General features: G+C 34.5%; 1 protein-coding gene and 1 long non-coding RNA gene across 7 annotated transcripts in view; one reads left to right on the top strand and one right to left on the bottom strand.

Annotated features, from left to right (window-relative positions):
• Positions 1-4,433: 4,433 nt before the first annotated feature.
• Positions 4,434-22,722, bottom strand: part of LOC123701891 (anillin) — a 58,915-nt gene continuing 40,626 nt past the window's right edge. For 3 of the 6 annotated variants that reach the window (XM_045649488.1, XM_045649492.1, XM_045649494.1), the window contains 11 exons: positions 17,074-17,149; positions 16,611-16,757; positions 15,877-16,023; positions 15,368-15,529; positions 15,014-15,104; positions 14,127-14,273; positions 13,648-13,790; positions 13,244-13,324; positions 12,594-12,761; positions 11,245-11,445; positions 4,434-5,606 (listed from right to left, as the gene is read on the bottom strand). In XM_045649488.1, coding sequence (XP_045505444.1) covers positions 5,322-5,606; positions 11,245-11,445; positions 12,594-12,761; positions 13,244-13,324; positions 13,648-13,790; positions 14,127-14,273; positions 15,014-15,104; positions 15,368-15,529; positions 15,877-16,023; positions 16,611-16,757; positions 17,074-17,149 — 1,648 coding nt within the window. In that variant the 3' untranslated portion in view covers positions 4,434-5,321. The remainder of the gene's footprint in view (positions 5,607-11,244; positions 11,446-12,593; positions 12,762-13,243; positions 13,325-13,647; positions 13,791-14,126; positions 14,274-15,013; positions 15,105-15,367; positions 15,530-15,876; positions 16,024-16,610; positions 16,758-17,073; positions 17,150-22,722) is intronic. The other 3 variants (XM_045649490.1, XM_045649489.1, XM_045649491.1) reach the window with 3 other exon arrangements.
• LOC123701912 lies at positions 18,087-20,121 on the top strand. Its single transcript, XR_006752796.1, has 3 exons — positions 18,087-18,688; positions 19,272-19,391; positions 19,965-20,121. It is a non-coding gene; the product is annotated as an uncharacterized LOC123701912 (long non-coding RNA).

Below are 22,722 nucleotides of genomic sequence, written 5' to 3'. Positions count from 1 at the left end.
TTTATTTACGATAATAGGTTATAGGTGTTTATTGAAATTTCACGCAAAATACAAAACACAAATAATTTACCTAACTTATCACACGCATCACATATGATAAATATGTATTTAATATTTTATTCGACGGATGCATATATTAGGGTTACGTTGAAAAAAAAAAAATTTTATATAGAAATAAATCAAATTTTCTCGTTATACATGTAAGTATTACTATTTTCGAAATGAATACCGAAGATACCTACTTATGTAAATTACTGAACATTAAGGAAAAATCAAAATTGTAAATTTTACCATATTTTACTGATTCCATCAAAGGAAATTATGTTCGTTAAATTAAATGTGAATCCAAACTGGTGCCATCATAAGCATCTTTATACTACTTAATTAAAAAAAACAATAATATACCTACCTAAAGGTATTGTTTATTATTCTACTTTCTGACTTCCGTAAACTTCTATTAATATTTCGATTATTTTAACAACTGTTTCGATCTTGCCTTTTCTATCATGTTAGAATAATAAAATATATTATAGTTAACATTATATTATTTACATTTATTATTCGCCGTGAAATTACATTGAAAAATGCAATACCTACATACATTTAGCATATAAAAAGGGAGCGACACTTTATCTCGAAACAATTGTTTCAGTGTATTAGTGAAAATACCTGTAACTTTCAATTGTACCATGAATCTAGTAAAATTGGGGTGAGTATTTCTTGCATTTTGTTTTTAAGAAGCTTTCTCTGAATAACCCTTCCTACTTATATTATAAATGTTTTTGAGGATCAATGTAAGTATGTTTGCTTTTATTTCACGAGAAAACTACTTGACCGATTTGGATGAAATTTTACGGTAATAAGGGTTAATTATACATCAGAATAACTCAAGAGATATAGAAATACTTGTGTGAATCACAGTGAAACCATGCGGCTCAGACTAGTCCTATCCTATCCTAATAATATTGTAAATGTGAAAGTAAGTAAGGATGGATGAATATGTAAGTGTATGTATGTGTGTTTGTTACTGAACCGTTTACCATGAAATTTAGCACACATATAGAGAGTAACTTGGATCAAGACATAGGATAGATTAAAACTTAAAACCTTGTTAAATCTAGTTACCTAATTTCCGGGATAAATCCCGGAAATTCCACGGGAACGAGAACTATGCGGTTTTTTCTTTGAAACACGAGCAAAGCTAGTAAATAATAAAAAAAATATTTTATTTTACTTTTGGAAAGCTAGTAAATAATAAAATAAAACTGTGTTTTCAGCTTAGTTCCGCTGTGTGTAGTGATGGCGCTAGTGTCGCTCGCGTCAGCGCAAATCACCTTCAGCAAGGACTGGAAAGGCGGGAAACGTAGTGTCTTTTGAGAACTTCGAAGAATAAGATTATTTGTTGTGAGACAAATAAATGTTATTTACTTCATACTGATTGTTTTATTTATGAGATAAAAGGATAAATCATTACCTATTTTGATCTGAATCATGAGTGAGCTCTGTTGAAGTTTGTGCGAAAGCTTCTAAGGTCTATTTATAAAGTTTTATGGTTTACTTTTTAATGAGAAATCGATATCATAATTATTTTTCTTTATACGTGTATTTTCGAGAATTTTATTTTATAAAAAAAGCTGAAGTAAGAATTATAATATAAGGACACAATTTATATGTAAATCGGGCCATTAGGTCATAAGGTCATCGGGCCATACTCAAACCTTCCTTTGGAACCAAGCTATCCATTCGTAAATTAAGCATGAAAATCGGTGCAGTAGTTTTTGAGCTTATTGCGAACGCGGCGTAGGAATAGAAGGTCTTTGTTAAATAAAATTAAACAACAAAAAAAGGGTGAAAAAAAACAAACAAATATAAAATACACATTTATTGCTAAAATAAATTGATTTTATGTACAACACGCTTCAAGTAAGAACTATATCATATTGCGATTATATTTATTGTTTAATTATAAAAATACAATTACGTATCAAGGAGATAATAATTCGAAACATTCTGAATAATAAAATTAATACATTTTTCAATAAGAATTTTGTACGATAAATAAATAATACAATCAGGAAATTGCCAAAAATTATAAATTCATATAAAATTATGGATTAAAAACATGCCTATTAAGAACATATTATTACAATATTTTTACGTAACTTATTAGATAAAAAAGTTTGTGAATATGAACTAATCGTGATTACTATGAAAGAAATACTATAATATTATACTAAAAATAAAACATATTATTTCTAAGATACATCTAAATTGGTGGTTAGTATATATTAAAACGAAACTGAAGTATAGTAGAGCCATTTTAATAGGCAACATTTGACAGTTCAACAAAATTCAACAACGTAACTTAGTAACGGCGACATAGAATAACATGATATTTCGTTTTGTTAGAACTGCACATTTGCTTAACTTTTTTCAATTACGATTACATATTTATAATAATAATGACCGATACAAGTAATTTTAAGATTTCATTTTACCGATAGACCATCCTAAACATAATAAACAATTTCTGAATTGAAGAACTGACGTCGCTACAATTTTGTGTCAATAAACCTTTTTTCTTTTTAACCTTTTGAACGCCAATGACATCTATAGATGTCATGTGCAATCGTGCCCTGTGCGCCAACGACACCTATACATGCCAAGAAACAGATCATAGATAAATACAAAATAAACATATTAGACCTTTACTTTTACGTGTTTTATTTATACAGTTTATGAACTGAATCCCCAGTTATTATATAATTGTACACAGTAAACAAAATTGCCAAGTAGTTATTCAAATATTTGATGACAAAAAATAACTTAATTAATGGCTAAAAAAGCATGTTCTCTCGCGCCAATGACATGTATACGTGCCTACTAGTGATGTAGTGTAATATTCAAGTAACTTCATTAAAATTTCAGCGAAATTACTCTAATTCGCTTAATTTTTGTAATAACTACAAAAAAAATATATAAGCTTAGTCACTGAGAAAAAAGGTAAATACTACATTCTTTGGTATAATACCATATTGTCTATATTGTGGATATTGTTGATTTGAATATTTTCCTTTTCGCCAATCATGCGCATCCCTAGCACAGTATCGATATGCAATCCCTTCTGCGCCATTGACATGAATAGATGTCGGACTGGTGACGTCGTAAGCGCGTGCCGTGTTGTTAAGTGCGGAAAGTTGTAAAAATATTTTATCGAGTAGGTATCTACCAATATTATAATCAAATAAGTACAAGGCTATTAATGAGCATAATAATTATATAGATAGGTAGGTAAATACAAGGCTGTTAATGAACATAATGATTATATACAATTGTTGATTTTTTATTATTTTTTATTTCATCGTCACAAACACAATGTATGCGTTCTAGCATAATATTTATTGTCCATGTAATGATAAAAATTCGCTTAGGTCCAAAATGTATAAATATCTCTAAAAATCTGTAGGTACTTAACCTTACCTATTTAGCAGTTTTCAAAATTTATTACCTAATAAGTCTAATCAGTGCCTTTATTAGAATATTCTTATGATACAAATTGTCGCTATGTCATATCAAAATATGGTAATTGACCTAAATAGGTACCTACATATAATTAGTATTTGTAATAACTCAAGTATTAAACTAAATGATTGGAAAATAAATATGTAGTTTTAATGCAATTCCCTTTATTTAAAGGTAATAGTTGTTTTGATATTTACAAATAAACACTCCACAATAATACCTATAGTTCATATAAACTTAATAAATAAACTCGATAAATTATAATAATATACAGCTACACATCCCTAATCAGAAGCGAGAGATTATAAAAAAAAGGATGGTTGCCCGCGCCATTGGCATGTATACATGCCAATGGGGCGTAACTGATAGAGAATAGTGCTGTAACTTGCTGCAATTTTATATGTATTTTTGTATCTCAAAAGGTTGATTTTTTTTGTTGATAGTTGCTATAAATGTGGTCTTAAGTTTTTACAGTAGGAGATGAGGTTAAATAAATATTATTTTTGTGTTATAAGCTGTTTATTCAAATATTCAGACGTGAATTATTATGTTTATCGATAACATTTTGGACTCCCTACTATTTTCAAGGTTATCTCATTGAATTTGTGGCTTGGCGTGGAGGGCACGGCGATGCGTTTTTGCTCTGGCGGTCAAAAGGTTAAATACTAGAGACGTTACTTTAAAAATCGAAATCTGACATCTAGAATAGAATGCATTGATTACTTGTGAATAAAAATCATCATAAATTAATAAATTCGATTGACAAATGTTTCAAATCCGTATCGATTAATACACTTTAATCGATGTTTTTAAGCAGGTTACCTCTCTTCGAAGATAAAATTGATAGATGTCAAATGTTGCCTATTAAATTGGCTCGACTATAGTAATATGTACCTACTTCTTGAGATTTTTTAAATAATTGAATTTAAAATTAATTATTCCGATATATGTAATGAATAAAAAGCCTTATAAAACTAAGAGGCAGTGTATTTAATTTTTAAATTAGTTATATTATGGAATATAATAATCGAGCTTAATTAAAAGAGAGCATACCAAATTACGCTACAATTTCAAGAAATTATAAGTAACGTTTAAAATAAATACTTTTGAAACGGAATTTCATCGTTCTTCTAAAAATTCTCCTTCATCCAAAACTTAGTGTAATATGGCGGCTAATTTATTAATTTTTAATTCATCTATTTACTACTTACATTTTCATCGACGGAAACTAAATTTACTCTGGCTTTTTAATGAAAAAATTATACAATATAACAGTAAAACACGACTTATCTGTATGATCAATAGTATTTGTTACCAGTAAACATCATAAAATGCCTTTAAACTTTACTGTCAAAACACAAAACCCAATTCTAAAGTCCGACCGCGGAGCAGGAAGAATTTCGTACAATGACCTCTTTACCTACTGACAGTGGTCACAAACATTTTTGAATGAAGTGCAGTTTACATGAAATGTTTGGAGGAGAAAATGTTTTTTTACTAACTTATTAAATAAATGTCCTTTCTTATTTACAATACTTATTAGTTACATTTTAATTTTTTCAATAACCACTATATAATAAACGATAGATTTTGCCGTGACTCAAGGTCAATAAAAAAACCACATGCAATTAAGAACAAACCTTACGCTCTCAGGTTAAAAGTTTACAATCCCTAAGGACGGCGGTCATTGCATCTGTGCGAGCAAGACACAATATTATATTTACGCGGGAGTGACAGTGACAGGTAATAACAGGTTAATGTACGAAATTGTTCGCGTCCGGACTTTACCACTATTTTCTTTATTCCTCATCATCAACACAGCACCTAACATACTCCAGGGCACTATTCAGGGCCTCTAGCCACTGGTCCCTATCCTTGGCCGTATCGGCTGCTAGCAAGTGCCGCCTGCGTATATTGCCATCTGGCCCTTTGAAGTACACCAGGGACCCTGTGTCGGGGACTATGAGCCCTGCAGGGACGGATGTCTCTAGAAGAATCGTGTTCGGACGAGCGCAAAGATCTCGAGGGGCTTTTACGACTTTTTCTGATATGACCGTTGTCAGGTCTATATCGCCGATCGGCATCTGTAAAAATTAGGTCAGATTAATGTTTATTTTTGTCTCTGAGTTATGTTACTTTTAACTGGATATATATTATTTAATAAAATAAAATAAAATAAAATAGCCTTTATTGCTGTTATTTTCTTAAATTATTACATGCCAATTTCTTAAAAACTAAGTTAATTCTACTTATTCTAATTTTTATTTATAAAATCGGCAACAGGGTGTTTATAAGGAACAGCTTGTCTGTCGACAAAGGCCTCCTCTAAAGATTTCCATATATTTCTATCTTTTGCTAAGCGGGTCCATACAGGACCAGCTATTTTCTTAAATTCATCTTCCCATCTTTTGCTTTGTCTACCTCTATTCCTTTTGCTATCTCTTGGATACCATTCCGTTACTAACTTAGTCCATTTCTCTCTACTTTCTCTAAACATATGTCCTGTCCAACGCCATTTCAGCTGTCTGTAGGTTGTGAGTGCATGTTTAAATTTAGTTTTATTTTTAATTTCTTCTAATTTCACTCTATCTTTTAATTTTATACCCAGAATACTACGTTCCATTGAATTTTGGCAGACTTTTAATTTATGTTCCTGTAAATCTGTTAACGCCCATGTCTGGCACCCGTAAAGTAAGCATGGCATAATGCATATTTCGTACACTTTCTTTTTTCCTTTCATAGGCATATCTTTATTCTTCATTATTTCCCGTAGAGACCAAAACCGTTTCCAAGTATTATTAATTCTTCGTTCTATTTCTTTATTCATGCAATCCACTGTCGATATAAGTTGGCCCAAATATATATATTCATTTACAAATTCTATTTCTTCATTGTTTACTGTTATTCGTTCGTTTGTTACTGTTCGTTGAGAATTCGTCATAATTTTGGTCTTAGTTAAGTTCATTGTCAGTCCTGCCTTAGCACTTTCATCCGATAGTTGCTGCATCATTACACCCAGGGTTCCTGCATCTTCTGATAATAAAACTAAATCGTCCGCGAAGCGCAGGTGGTTGAGATTTTCTCCATTTATATTGAGGCCATTTTCGGTCCAGTCAAGATTTCTGAAAATCATCTCCAGCACTGCTGAAAATAACTTCGGTGATATAGGATCTCCTTGGCGTACACCTCTTTGAATAGGAAATTCGTTGCCAGTAGATTCAAGTTTAATTTGTGCTGTGCTCGCTGTGTATACGTTTTTAATTATTCTTATATATTTTGCATGTATCCCTTGTTTCTTTAGAGCGTCCCATATAAATTCATGTTCCAAGGTATCGAACGCTTTGTTAAAATCAACGAATCCAATGTAATATGTTTTGTTATATTCTCTATATTTCTGTAAAACCTGTCGTAGAGTATGTATGTGATCTAAGGTTGAGAATTTACTTCGGAAACCAGCTTGTTCCTTAGGTTGGTTTTCATCTAGTGTATTGGTAATTCTGTTTAATATTATTTTAGAAAATATTTTATAAATATTTGACATTAAGCTGATCGGTCTATAGTTTTTTATATCACCTTTGTCTCCCTTCTTATGTAACAGTATAATTGTCGATTTGGTCCAGTCCTCCGGAATGATTTCCGTTTCGAGGATTTCATTGAATAAATCTGTAAGTATTGGTGCTAACACTGGTAATGTAGTTTTTAGTATTTCATTTGTGATTAAGTCTGATCCAGGTGCTTTATCTACTTTTTGTGTTTCGATAGATTTTATTGTTTCTTCCTTCAAAATTGGTTTAATCTCTTCTTGGTTTTCTGAGTTATATACCTTTATTCTTTGTTCCTTTATATTGCTTTTGTATAAATTTTGATAATATTCCGTAGCGATACCTAGTATTTCTAGTCTTTTAGTGGTCTTTGCATTGTTTTTATTTTTCATATTTGGAATCCAGTCCTTTTTGTGATTCATTTCTTTCAGCGCCTTCTTTATTCCTCCTGTTTTTTCTATGTATGTTCTCAATGTTGTTGACCTTTTCATTTTCCGTTCTTTTCTAAGTTGTTCACTAATCTTTTTACTTAATTCTGCTATCTTATGGCCATTGTTTTTGTAAGTTCTTCCTTGTTGTATCAGTTCTTTCCGTTCTTGTAATAATTTCTTAGTTTTAAATGATATCACTTTCTTACTAGTTATGTTTACTTTCATAGTTTCTGTTTTTAGTTGTTTGATCAATCTGATGTATTTTTCTTGAGTCGACATTCTTTCTTTACCACTATTTTGCAGGGATATTTCAAGGTTTTTCAGAAGTAAATCTTTGCTACCGGTGCATTCAATGCCTTTCACGCTGTAGTGATATTTTCGTGCTCTTTTAGCACGTTTTCCTGATAGTTTTGCTCTAACAATTCTATGATCTGAATTAAAATTGAAGTTGTTTAAAATAGACAAATCTTTAAAAACTTTTATATTGTTAGACATAATATAGTCGATCTCGTTTTTATATCGGCCATTGGGAGAGATCCATGTCCATTTCTTCGATGGTTTCTTTTTGTAAAAACTATTTAGGATGCTTAGCTTATTTTCAATGGCAAATGAAACTAGTCGTGAGCCGTTTTTACTTCTATTGCCAAATGCATGACATCCTATGTTATATTCTTCTCCACATTTTTGTTTACCAATCTGTCCATTAAAGTCCCCCATAATTATCATGTTTTTTGATGCATATGAAGTAGTTAATTGTAGGTCTTCGTAAAATTTTTCTATTTTTACTATATCTTCTTTCTTATTTGATTCAATAGGCGAATACGCCTGGATTATAGTCCATACTTGTTCTTCCTCACCATCTACGGGTAATAGAATGTTGAGAATTGCTATTCGTTCTGAAATACCCCTTAGTTCTTTAATGTTTTTGGCAAAATTCTTTTTAACTATAAATCCGACTCCATATAATCCGGGCGTCTCCCCAATGTGGTGTAGTATGTAATTTCCATGGTCTTCTATTTTTTCTCCAAATCTTCTTACTTCACTAATACCAATAATGTCCCATTTTATTTCATCCAATGCTAGTTCTAATTCTTTCAATTTCTCGGTGGTCCCTAGTGATCGGCAGTTTAAAGTTGCTATGTATATATCGTTATATTTATTTTTACTGATATTTTTTATCTTTAGAGGGTCGCGGTCATTTTCCCCCACGATGACCAGTCGGCTTGGAGGAGATAGGTGGTTTCTAATTATTCGGTTATCAATAATTTTATGTTTTTGTGTTTTCCGGTTGCCGATAGCTAATTGTTATTGCCTATTATCTGTTGTGTAGGAAGAAAGAGAGTTGGATCTTCCTCTCATGACGTCAAAGGCGTTACGTCTGTTAGTTTGTGATGGTATCCACACTTGCTTTTTTGCTTGTGTATTTTCTCGCGGTGATGAAGATAATTCTCTCTTTCTTTTATCATTTGTTGTATTATTTTCCTTCACTATAAGCTTGTCGTATTTAAGATACGCAAAATTTCCTTTCATTCTTTCTTCTTTTAGTTTACTTTGTAACATCTTTCTCTTCTCCAGAACTTCTTTAGAATAATCCTCTGATATATATATACCTTTGAGATTTTTCCGTACTTTCATTACCTCATTTTTCTTCCATGAACTGACAAAGGAAAGCAGAACAGGTCTCGGCTTTCCTTCTAGGTTTTTCTTACCGATATGATAAGCGTTGTTTATTTCAAAATCTTCAATATTTATATTTAAGTCTTTATTGAATATCTTTTTTACCTCTTGTATAAGTCCTGGCGCAGATTCCTGTTCCTCTTTCAATCCGAAAATAATAATATTGTTTTGCTTCTTATCTCTTTTCAAATATTCCATCTCTTTCTCAAGGTTTAGCATTTTCATCTTTAAATCTTTGTTTTCTGCTAGAATAGGCTTTATTTTTTCATCAATTTTCTCCATGATTGAATTAGTTATAGACTCTTTGAGTTCTACCGTCTGTTTCTGCATTTCTATTTTCATTTTGTCGAACAAAATTTGAAATTGATCTTCCATGTTTAAGTTTTAAATTCTTAACGTAAAATGAAACGGTGGGGAATTATGATTATTAAGTTGGCAACACTGATGTGACCAATGACACGATCTGACAGTAACGTGACAGATGATGACAGTTGACACTATGACGTTTTAATGCTTTCCATGACGTTTCAATGTGATTGTGAAATGTTGGTTAATTTTTAATTGTTTAGTATTAGATCGTCACCTGTTTTATTTTCACGAATCAATAATCCCACAAGTCCACAGCACTTATTTGTTTTCTACTATTCACCGTGTCCAACAGTCCGTAGTTTATTTTTAATAACAATAAGTTTGAGGAGTTCGCTACAACGATGTTTACGTTTCGAGAACCGGAACCGTCATCCGTCATATATTATTTATATACATAACAAATAACTGTGTAAATATTTTTATATGTCATAATTGAAGTGAAACTTCAGTATCGATCGGGGTCGGAAAAAAAAATTAGTGTAAGATTTTTTCGTTACGCGTGACATTTTTCCATTACGCGCCATCTTTTTCTTATCCCTACCACGCGTGATTCGACGTATTTCTGTAAAGTTGCATATAGTAAAAATATTTTTTTGAAAAATAAGGTCATAAAAAAGTTTTACTTCTTACGTGTGCACACTAGTACACGCACACATTTTTTTTATTAAGATGACGATGCGTAGCTCACATTGAGCTACAAATGTTGTGTTTGTGTGTGCTTGCGTTCGATGTTGAATATGCAACAGTACGCCGTGTGCGTATTTCTGTGCGTGGCGTGTGTATTTACGTGCGTATACTTATGTGCGTGCAGCATGCCTTGCTTTACTGTAGTGTGCTATTTACGAGTAGGTGTGTGCATATATACGCACTTATACTCACACACGCGCCGAACGTGAGTACACGTGCTATTTACGCGTATGTGTGTGTGCATATACTTATCTATACTAATATTATAAAGCTGAAGAGTTTGTTTGTTTGTTTGAATGCGCTAATCTGGGGAACTACTGGTCCGATTTGAAAAATTCTTTCGCTGTTAGATAGCCCATTCATCGAGGACGGTTATGGGCTATATATCATCACGCTACGACCAACAGGAGTGGAGCCACGGGGGTGAAACGCAGAACAGCTAGTTTATACATATGGTCACTGCACACTGCACCCCGCACCCCACACACTGCACCCCGCATCCCGCACACTGCACCCCGCACCCTGCACCCCGCACACTGCTCACTGCACCCCGCACACTGCTCACTGCACCCTGCACACTGCACCCTGCACCCCGCACCCTGCACCCCGCACACTGCACCCCGCACACTGCACCCTGCACCCCGCACACTGCACCCCGCACACTGCTCACTGCACCCCGCACAGCACCCTGCACCCTGCACCCCGCACACTGCACCCCGCACACTGCTCACTGCACACTGCACCCCGCACACTGCACCCTGCACCCTGCACACCGCACACTGCACCCCGCACACTGCTCACTGCACCCCGCACAGCACCCTGCACCCTGCACCCCGCACACTGCACCCCGCACACTGCACCCGGCACCCCGCACACTGCACCCTGCACCCCGCACACTGCACCCCGCACCCTGCACCCCGCACCCCGCACACTGCACCCCGCACCCTGCACCCCGCACCCCGCACACTGCACCCCGCACACTGCACCCCGCACCCCGCACCCCGCACCCCGCTCACCTTGCGCGGCACGTCGTCCGGGTACTTCCAGTAGGCGAGGCGCGGCGCGCGCAGGCGGAACCAGCGGCGGTGCCACGCGCCCAGCCCGCTCACGTCGTCGAACGCCGTGAGGAACGCGCAGTGCTGCGCCGGCGCCGCCACACGCACGCGCGCCGAGATGTCCGTGTGGATGGAGCCTTCCAGCGGACTGCCGCACGGTACCTGCAACATTCAGGTAAAATAGGCATGAATAGGCCGCCTCGGGGTAGGCAATTTGGAGGGCCTGGAAACACGCAATTGGTTGAGGGCCTGGAAACACACAATTGGCGGAGGGCCTGGAAACACGCAATTGGTGGAGGGCCTGGAAACACGCAATTGGTGGAGGGCCTGGAAACACGCAATTGGCGGAGGGCCTGGAAATGGAAACACGCAATTGGCGGAAGACCTGGAAACGGGCAACTGCTGAGCGGGACATGCGAAAGATTGCAATAGTGCTCCCGCATCCCGTCTAAAGCAGCGCGTTGGTAATCGGTGGGGTTGTAGTCGGTAGGAATCCGACATAACCCACGGCTCCTTTCCCGGGAGTAGTAGGTATCTTAGGTAAGATTTCCCCACTTAAAAAAAGGCATGAATTTTATCCTAGCTGAAATATGAAGTCCCAAAAAAAACTAGGTACAGATAATGTTTTGTGCTACGCGTAGTCGGGAAGCAATTGCTGTATGAAAATCTGTGCTGCAAGCGCGGCGCGCGGGGCGCGGCTTGTGAATCATAGATTAAGCGATGTCACCGACTCACCGCTATAGAGGCGACACTTTGTAAATATTCTGCCTATTACTTATTTACTAAAAATAATCAATGTAACAAAAAATACAATTAACCTATAAAAAATTATCAATAAACTTATCAATGTAACAAAAAAAATTAGTACGTAGGTAATTGAGTTTCATCTTTCATGATTTAACCTTTTTTTCAATTAATATCCACAGTTCATTCTTTTCTAAATGTGTAAAATTACGTCGTGTTACATTTTACGTCATCTAATATTGCTATCGAAACTTCTTTCATACCCAATGCCATTTCTTAAATTTTTAGTCTATGACAAAGCATTCAAAGACACGCGTAACAGAACGCAGCTTGCGAGTAGGGTTGTCAAATAAAGTTTTATCCTATTACATCATTTTTAGCACACCATTCTTGGATAAAAAATTAAGTGTATTGAAAATTTCATTGATAGATTTAATCTAAGCGAGCAATCAAATTAACACACACTACGAAATCCAGTAGAAAAAATGAGAAAAAATTAATGTGTAGTTGAATTTTTTTTTTTTGGGAAAAATTTATTTGTTTTTTTTTTATCTTTTCGTTCTTACCTTGTTCAACGTAAACGTTTTCCGATTGGCCTGTTGCAGTGCGAATATACAATATCCGTGCAACTGAAACTGTGGACTGCGCACAGACGTCGGACCCCCAGGGCTCTGTACGCGCGGCGCTTTTAGTTCTGACACTTTAGATTTTGGTGTTAAGAGTTTTGAGTTGCCCTGTAATAAAAAACAAAAAAAAAATGTATGCGTGTACTAGTATACACACGTAAGAAGTGAAACTTCTTTATGACCTTATTTTTCAAAAAATAATTTACTATATGCAACTTTACAGAAATACGTCGAATCACTCGTGGTAGGGATAAGAAAAAGATGGCGCGTAACGGAAAAATGTCATGCGTAACGAAAAAATGTTACACTAATTTTTTTTCAACCCTGATAAAGAAGTTTCACCTCAAAAATATAATGCATAATTTTATATTTTTACACTATGCTCAGTATGTATGTATTTGTTAGCATAAATTAGTAGTTGTGATGGTAAAAATTTACGATTACTTTATAAAAATCAGCACTATTCTGTACAACGAAAAGTATAGAATAAAAGTATAAAAAATAACATAATTGTTTAAAAGTGATTTTAAAATGAGAAATTTTTGGTGTTTTTGTTGGATTTTGTGTTGATAAAAAAGAGGATATATTACCTTTTTATTTGTAATGTGATATTTAACATTGTGCGGTAGAAGCTCCTTGGACGCTTGCAGTAAGTAAACTTCAACTGTCACCTGAAATCAATCAATCTTTAATGGATTTTATTGAACCCAATTTTGGACGCTCTAGAACTTTCTGGAAACGAGTAAAAATTAAAGTAATGGTTAGTTAAAATATTGATTTTATCTAATTACCATCTAATAAGTTCCTTTTATTTTTAACAATTTTTTGTCAAAACGTTTTCAGATCAACATCCTTTCGAAGTTTTCCATAATGGTATTGCTTTTACTTAGCTACCCCAACTATATAGTATACTACCATAATTTTTCTACATAATATACATATTTTCTCCTTACCCCCAAAACCTCAAAGATATCCTAGATATATTATATTTTACCTTAAAATCGCTAGCCAATCCGTCCATACGTATTTCATCAGGGAACACTAGCGGCGCGTTTGGTTTCGTCAGTTGCATGCTACTCGCTAGCACTCGATCGCGACACTTTAGTAGACACACTGCGTGATGTCCAACGGCGCCATCTACAAGACAAAAAATATTATTAATTATTGAAGTGCAACTGCTTTAGGCGTATTGAGAGTAAATATTCAAGGTAGCGTCACGGCAATACCGTTACGTAATGGAGTAAGGCGACGATTTTGGTATCTTTGAATCTTGCCTAGTGATTGTATTCTCTTGGATCTTGCCAAAGAGGTTTCACTTCTGAAACGTGTGCTCAGCACACGCTCTTATCTTCAATTTTCGTTCCTATTTTTTGTTTTTTGTTGTGTGTGTGTGTGTGTGTGTTATTGATCGTAAATAAATGTTTGTTTGTCTTTAAGCTATCAGAAAGCTGTTTAATCATTCGTAATACTAACCAGCATGCAACTGGCGCACATAATCTCTACGTAACGGCACTCTAACGTTGCGCATATTCAACGAGGCCATGCCCGCAGAGCCCGCGGGTCCAGCACCTTCCACTTGCAGTCTTTGGACCTCGTGTAAACATGCTTGGCGGCGGTGGGCTGAAAGTTGGGTGGAATATATTAATTAAGGATATAATAAATAATGTTAAAACATATAGGAAAGAGTATAGAAAATAATATAATATCATTTTAGGTTATCAATTAATAGAAATGGTATTAAAAAGGTTGTAGTTTAAAGTCACTGATAAATTGTAAAATAAAAAAATAAAAAAAATATGGTTAGTCACAAATGAAAGAAGCATTTATTTTCATTTCAGAAAAGATATTAGAGATCGTTCAGAACATATTGTTTAAAAAAACAATGTACATACGCTTTTTGAAAAATCTAAGTGGGGTGGGTAGATTATACAAATAAGTAAAACTCCATTAATAAAATCAAATTATTGGTGGATACAATTAAACAAATGAATAGTAATATTAGAAATCTATTTCAATAATGATAATAAGAAATATATAGTCTGTCCACTAAACTAAACTAATATTTTATTATTTATTGGTTTCTATCTTACAATTTGGTTGTCTTTACGTATTATATAACATAAAATAAGAGTTTTTCTGTATCGGATATACTTTACAGAGTATTTCTATCGATTATTATAATCTATCGACCCATCATTGAATAATTCTGTGTAGACATCACTAAGTGGGCGGGGCCTGTCCATGAAGTACAATAATTATTTGTATGACATTTTACCATAGACAATACAATTCTTCTTAGGCGTGAAGCTGTCAAAAAGCAAATAATATAATGGACAGAGTATAAATGCATCATAACTTACTCGCTAATAATAAAAGTCTTTCTCCCTCAGCTTGTTCCGTAGATCCACTAAACTCTATTGTAGCAGCGCACAGATTCAGCGCTTGGCTTGCCTGTTGAAAAGAGAATTTAGAAATAAATTAAAAACATTATCATACATAAAGATTAACTAAATTGAATTTAATTTAATTTAGTTCATTATAGTGTGTCAGAATCCGGCTCGAAGGACCAGTCATTCGGATATAATAAGCGACCTTGTTGTACGCCCGATAAAGTGTATTTAAACAACCATATTTCGACACCTATTAAAAAGCAACACTCTTATTAATTAGGGTTATAGAGAACTATACAGTCCAAATGTTAACCTCCAAATTACCTGCGATATGACAGTCTGCTGCTTGCTGATCTCGTTCTGCAGCTCTTTGATGCGCTGTCTGACAGTTGTCACATTGACTGTCGGCTCGTCGGGCGTTTCTGGCGGTTCGCGTTCGGGTGACGTGTGTCGGATCGTACGGAGGGGCGTTGTTGGTGTTGATGACTGTAAATTGTATGGATTGATAAAATATCATCTTTGGTCTTAATTATTTAAATTATTTTTATAGGCATTACATTTAATCTTGCTTATAAAAAAATGACAGACATTACATGAAATAAGTAATATATCAGCTCTGACTGAACCTGGCTGTCGCTGCTTAGCTGAGGATACCTTTTCTGGCAGATTTTTATCATTTTGTAAACATTCTAGTCTATAATTTTTTATGCTAATGAATTTTATATTAAAATCGGATTTAAAACTTATTTCATTAATGTTATTAAATTACATAATATCATAACGATTAGTAAGAATAAATAAGTCAAAACTTCACAAAATATTAATCAACTTACCGCTTGCATCCGTCTATAGAAGCTCACGCTATGCACCAGTTCGCTGCCCTTATCCAGTCTCACAGGCGTGGCCAAGGGCTGGCTTTTCAGCGGCGACTTGAACTGCGCCTTGTCCTGATACACGAAACTTGACGATGAGAGGCAGCCCTGCGGTTAAATTTACTAGTGTGGTAGGGCTTGCTTGGGGGGAATTTATGAGGTTACATGTAAAAGAATGTAGCCCTATGTTAGTTACTTGAAGAATTTCTGAGATTGTATGTATACAAAGTTATTGTTGAGATAAAAGTTATAAAACATTACCTATTATGAAACTCGTATGTTTTGGTATGTAATATTGGATAGGTATAATCCTATAGGATTGAAGATGTTTTTGTGTCCTTATATGTCAATAAATACGAGCTCATTATATGTATACTAACATAAATAGATGTAAAGATTGTATGTTTACTTTGTAGTTTCTCTGAAGTAATCTATCTCCTGAGCTACGGAACCAATTTGAAAATTCTTTACCAATAAAGATCTACATTATCAATAATGACATAGCCTAGCCTATATATTTGTTTTTATACTGTATCTCCCTGAGCAAGGTGAGCGGATAGTAGGACAGTTAATAATGGAGCTACCAGAAGACAATAAATTACTAGTGGCATATCCCTAACAGCCCAAACGTTTTGAATGCTATCAAAAACTACCGCTTGTCCATTGGCATTAAAGTCTAAACCAAGACCAGTTACCTCATTCACCTTGTTCACTTTAGGCGGTGTCGGTCCCTCGTGTTCCAGCGCTTCATCCAGTAACTCGTCCAGTTCACTGTCACACGCACTCTCCTCTGAATCGCTTTGCACTGCCTTCTTGTAGCTCGTGTTGTTGCGTTTTACGACCTGGAAGTGAATAAGGTTTAGATTAATTTCGAATGTCATTTGTATTTTGTACTGAGTTGTTAAGGATTGGCCAAGGAATATTGAACTTTAAAGAGCAGTTGATAGACTTTTTGGTCAATCTCTATTATATTATTGTGGGATGGTGTTCTTGATTTTAAAGCATACATGCGATAAAGATGAATAATTATTGATTAATAATACCTAATACATTACGGTATTTTTGGCGTATCAACTATAACATTTGGCTATAAATTTTAGTTAAATAGATTTGGTCGATTATAAAATCGTGTGTAAAGAAAAGTATACATGTACTCACATTCATAACCTCTCGTCCGAAGGATGTATCAGCCCAATTATCAGATTTGTTTAGTTTTTCTGGAATATTCTCTTCGCTGAAACAAGAATTATCTGGTAAGCATTTCATATAAAAGATCAATTGGTCGTATAATAATTATTAATTGGTATTTATTCTCCCATATTTTTTGTGGTTTTCGAACATTCAGAGTGCATATTTATTTATATTAAACATAGTACTTTTTATATTACATGCATATAAAACTAGTTATAACATGCAGCTTCGCTCGCATTGTCGAGTGAAATTATCAGTAATGGCGCCCATCTATCGGAATTATAAAATATGTGTGTGGGTAATTTAAATTCGCTTGCTTCGTTTTCCCATGGAAATAAAGTTATTTAGATACGCAGTAAAAAGTAACCTATATCACTCTTTAACCCATCTATAGTAACTATCTCAACACACAAAAATCATACATATACATAATAATCGATGGTTATGTTATAATATACACGAATGCTCAGGTAATCAATCCTTTACCGGAATAATACATATTAAATGATTCGTTTTATTATAAAAGGCCTAGCTTTGGTTACGCCCGTGTTTATTATATAGCCAATAGCACTCAGAGATCACGTAAATATTATTATTTTGAAATCGGTACAGTAGTTTCTGAGATTAGCTCGTTCAAACAAGCAAATAAATTTGATGGAACCTAGATTATAATGAATTTCATCATAATTATTCTTATGCATTTCTTCTTCTATTACTAAAGTTAGGATATTAAGAGGTTATTAACTTATTTCAAAAAGTTAACTGCATATTTGTTTGTTGCTAAACATGAAAGTCGAGAACGACTCGACCGATTTGCTAATTCTTTTTTAACGTTTTTGTTGAGGCATAAGGAAAGGTTCTTATGTAGAGAAAACATGAAAAAGGGGCAATAGGGCAACTTCTGCTGGGGCAGCTAGTCTTAATATATATAAATCTCGTGTCACAATGTTTGTCCTCAATGGACTCCTAAACCACTTAAGGTGAAATGAGACCCAAAACAGACGTTTTGAGCTCACGAAGAATTAATTTTTTTCTTCAAAAACTACCAATTTGATTTTTTTTATTTATGGATTTATTTAATTGAAGAGTTTGTCTAGTGACGTGCGGGAACCGAAACACGATTGAAAAAATTTGCCTCGATAGAAAAACGTTGTGAAGTTTCCTAAAAATTAAACGGTCAATCAATTTCATTTGGACAATGGTAAAGTAATATCAATGAAACTTTATCCACATCCATTTCCATTCAATTCTTGAGAGACGTGCGGGATTAGATTTTACATTTAATACATCAGTAATTTAAAAAAAATATATTTATAAATTATGAGCACAAAATTGCGCGTAGGCCGGTCGCTTCCGCCGTTCCGCCTCCTGTTAGTCGACGCTAACGCGTCTTAGAGAGCAGTCCTGTACAACTTTTTCGCGCGGTGCCGTTGTCTACTCGCATACGTGATTTAGTGTTAGTGATACTAAAGTTTTTCATAAACATGGTGAATTTTGGTGGCCAAAACATTGATGGTGAGAACATTAGGAAGAAAATGTTGCGAAAGCAGATAAAAAAACTACAGTTATTGAACCCAAATAGGTAAGTTTGATGTTTATCATGCTTATTTATATTTATTATGTCTTTCGGCCGCTACAAGTCTAAAGATTTCAACTTCCAATATATTGATTACTAGGTATATTTACAAGTCTAATTTGAGAAACGCATAAATCAAAATTTGAAAGTTATTTTTACTTGTAATAATTAGTAATAAATATTATTTTAATTTTTTGGAGTATTATATGTTTACTAAGTCTGAATTGAGCAACGCACAAATCAAGATTTTATAATTTTATGCACTCCGTCTTTATTTTTATTTATAACTAGAGGTCCGCCCCGGCTTCGCCCGTGGTACATATTTCGCAATAAAAGGTAGCCTATGTCCTTTCTCGGGTATCAAAATATCTCCATACCAAATTTCATGCAAATTGGTTCAGTAGTTTAGGCGTGATTGAGTAACAGACAGACAGACAGACAGAGTTACTTTCGCATTTATAATATTAGTATGGAAGTATGGATTTTATTATTGGTATAGAATAGATAAGTAATGTTTTAGTTTTTTTTTGAGATTTCATCTTCCAATAAATATACTACTGATTTGTGTATGTATGTTTATTTCTAACAGCGAAGCGCGACCACGAAAAATCCGATGAGCAGCCTGCAAGCCAGGACGCAATAAAAGACAAACCATGATTACCAGAAACTGATGTGGATCTTCAGACAGTTTCATATAGTACTTTTTTGTGTAAGTTTATCTTATGTTATTTATTTATAAGTCATAAGATTGAAGATAGTAAAATATTTCAGACTAGTGTAAGTTATCACTGACTGGTTACCACTTACCAAAATTTGTTTTTATGCATATTATGCATAAGCATAATTACTTGTAAATTTTATATAAAAAAATATTTGAAAAATTTGTATGACGATGCCGACAGTCGACTTTTTTTACGAGCTCGGACAATAGAGCGATAAATGAACGGACACAGCTGCGAAATTTTACTAATTTTTATAAAAGCACTTGTTATACTAATTGCGGTCAACCGTAAAATTTTGCAAACAAAAGAACGATTTTCTCAGAAAGTTTGCTGTGTATGACGCCGACAATCGAGTTTATTACGGGCTAGGATAATAAAGCGACAAAGGAACGTACACAGCTGCGCAATTTTTTCTAGTTTTGTGATGAAAGTATCTTTATAATAATCGTGGTATTATAATTGGTTTATCAATGAATTTTTCTATAAATCTTTTTTTGTTATACAGAATTTTCGTTTCATTCATTCTCTCCTATTATAACTTATTGTGGTTGTTTCAGCAGCACAATGTACAAGGACAGCTCAAAATGACGAGCAAGAAACATATTTATTTTCGGAACAAGGTGAAGAAGAAAAAATGAAAGTCGTATCAAGAAGATAAACATTGGAACAATAAAATAGTACCAAAACCAGCATTCGAAAATATCTGTTATGTTATGTTATATTATAATATCAAATGTCAAAATTCTATCTTATTATCTATACTAATATTATAAATCTAAAGAGTTTGTTTGTTTGTTTGAACGCGCTAATCTCGGGAACTACTGGTCCGATTTGAAAAATTCTTTCGGTGTTAGATAGCCCATTTATCGAGGAAGGCTATAGGCTATATATCATCACGCTAAGACCAACAGGAACGGAGCAATGCGGGTGAAACCGCGGGGAACAGCTAGTATATCATATATCTGATATTAAATATATCAAAATGTCGGATATATTTATTAAAAAAAAAATCAAAATTGTAAATAATATTTTTTTGTTATTGATTTTTTCAATAAATATGATATATATTATGTAAAAAAAAAAAACCAAACGTAAATAGCATAAGTCTATTATGTATTTTTATTATCATATTGTACGTAAAGTCCCCATGACGAAAAACTATAAAATATTTTGTTTACAAAGATGTTCAAATAACTTATATAGGTAGCGACAATTCTAACAATAACAAATCATTTCATCATAAAATAAATTAGTCGCAAGCTCACTTTTTGTAACCAGACTTGTACCAATTAAAAATCGACCTTCGTGCAAAGGAACAAAGGTCGTTTTTCTAGTCCGATGGGTCCGGCAACGAAAAGACGTTGCCGGATCGCTTTACTCGGCTTTAACCGCGCGAATATAAGAATTTAAGTAAAGTTCATTGAACCTCCGTTAGTTCCGTATGTTTCCGTCATCTATTCAGTTGTGTGGCATGGCGAGGGGATTTTCGTGAAGCGTCCCGCGCGCTCTTATGCTCCACCCAGGGGGCGTAGCCCAAAAGGTGCACAAACACGATTGTATTTCGTCTTAACCGATTATAATAAAATTCGCACACCATGTGCAGTTCGATCCAACTTGAGAGATAGGATAGTTTAAATCTCAAATAGTTTTAGAGAAAGCGGGCGAAGCCACGGGCGGTAAGCTTGTATTTTATAAGTGTAATGTGAATAGATGGTGATTAGTAACTAATAGTAAACTGACTGACGGATGATGGATACTCACTACAATACAATTAAGAAATGTCTACTTTAGGTTCTGGATAAGTGTTACTGCACCATAGTTTATAGGACATTATAGGACATTATTACACAAATCGACCTAGTCCCACAGTAAGCTCAATTAAGGCTTGTGTTGAGTTTAACATAAGACACATCGCATTGGGATAAAATATGTTTATTGCTTATGTATATTATCTACTTATTACGGTTTCTACTACCAATAGTCATCATATATATATATATATATATACGTCTTTGTACGTTACATACTATTATATATTATTCAATGCATTGACTTCTGTTTTGTTAAGGGCTCAGTGGATGGCTTAAGACCGAGTTCAAACAGTTGAGACCGACGGCTTGAAGCCGTGACCGTGTAGTGAACTATAGACATTCATTCACTGCCGTACACGGACTGCTCAAGCAGTCGCGACCGCTTCAAGCCGTCAACTGCGCGGTTTGTAGTGACAGCTCGAGCAGTCAACGACCGACCGCTCGAGCAGTCCGTGTACGTCGCTCAGCCGTTAACTGCTCGAGCTGCCCGTGTACAGCCGCTCTAACCGTCACAAGTACCTAATACTTGAGATTTCAGAAAATCATTCTTGTAAGATTTTTATGAATTATACATGGATAACACTATGAATTACTGTTATGCAATTACTGGTATTATAGGTACTATAGTTATATAGTAGTGTCTTCTCCAACATCTTAATTGGTAAAAATTCTGGTGTCAGATCAGTTGAGTAGTATATAGTTGATTCATCCATTGTACATACACAAATTAATAAAAAAGGCGAGTAGTAGTATTAATTAAAAAGGCGAGTAGGGATGACTTTGCCTTAAAATTATTGACTCTTTAGTTGGGTTCAAGCTAGAAGCAAGTAATCAAAAGCTTAGCATAAATGATAAAATCCTAAGAAAGTTTTAAGCCCGGCATTCACTACACGCACCGCGAGCCGAGCCCCGAGCCGTACCAATCCGTGGACAAATCCGTCATCGCCCACACACTACACGAGCGCCGAGTTGCAGTCCAGTCGACTGTGAACTTTGGTGAGCCTTGCACGTATCTATCCCACCACGAAAAAAAGCTCTCTGGCTCTAGTAGTCGGTGCAATGCTATTGCTTTTAACGCAGAAAAAAAAGCGCGTGTGGGCAAAGGAATAGCTGAAACAGCGAAGAAAAAAAGAACGAACGAACTAGAAATGCACATTTGTTTAACTTTTTTCAATTAAAATAATATATTTATAATAATAATGACCGATACGAGCAATAATTTTTATAAGTATTTGATTTTACTAATAAACCATTCTTAACATAATAAACCTTTTCTGATTTAAAGAACTGAACCTTTTTTCTTTTTAAATATCTACTTACTAGAGACGTTACTCTAAAAATCGAAATCTGTTATCTAGAATCCACCATAAATAGGTAAATAAATGCGTTGTGATTTATGAATTCTTTTAATCCATACTGATATTATAAATGCGAAAGTAACTCTGTCTGTCTGTCTGTTACTCAATCACGCCTTAACTACTGAAGCAATTTGTATGAAATTTGGTAT

The sequence above is a fragment of the Colias croceus genome, chromosome 22 (assembly GCF_905220415.1).
Source record: "Colias croceus chromosome 22, ilColCroc2.1".
Classification (NCBI taxonomy): Eukaryota; Metazoa; Arthropoda; class Insecta; order Lepidoptera; family Pieridae; genus Colias; species Colias croceus.
Note: the sequence above shows the minus strand (reverse complement) of the source record. Positions and strands in the feature narration are given on the sequence as shown.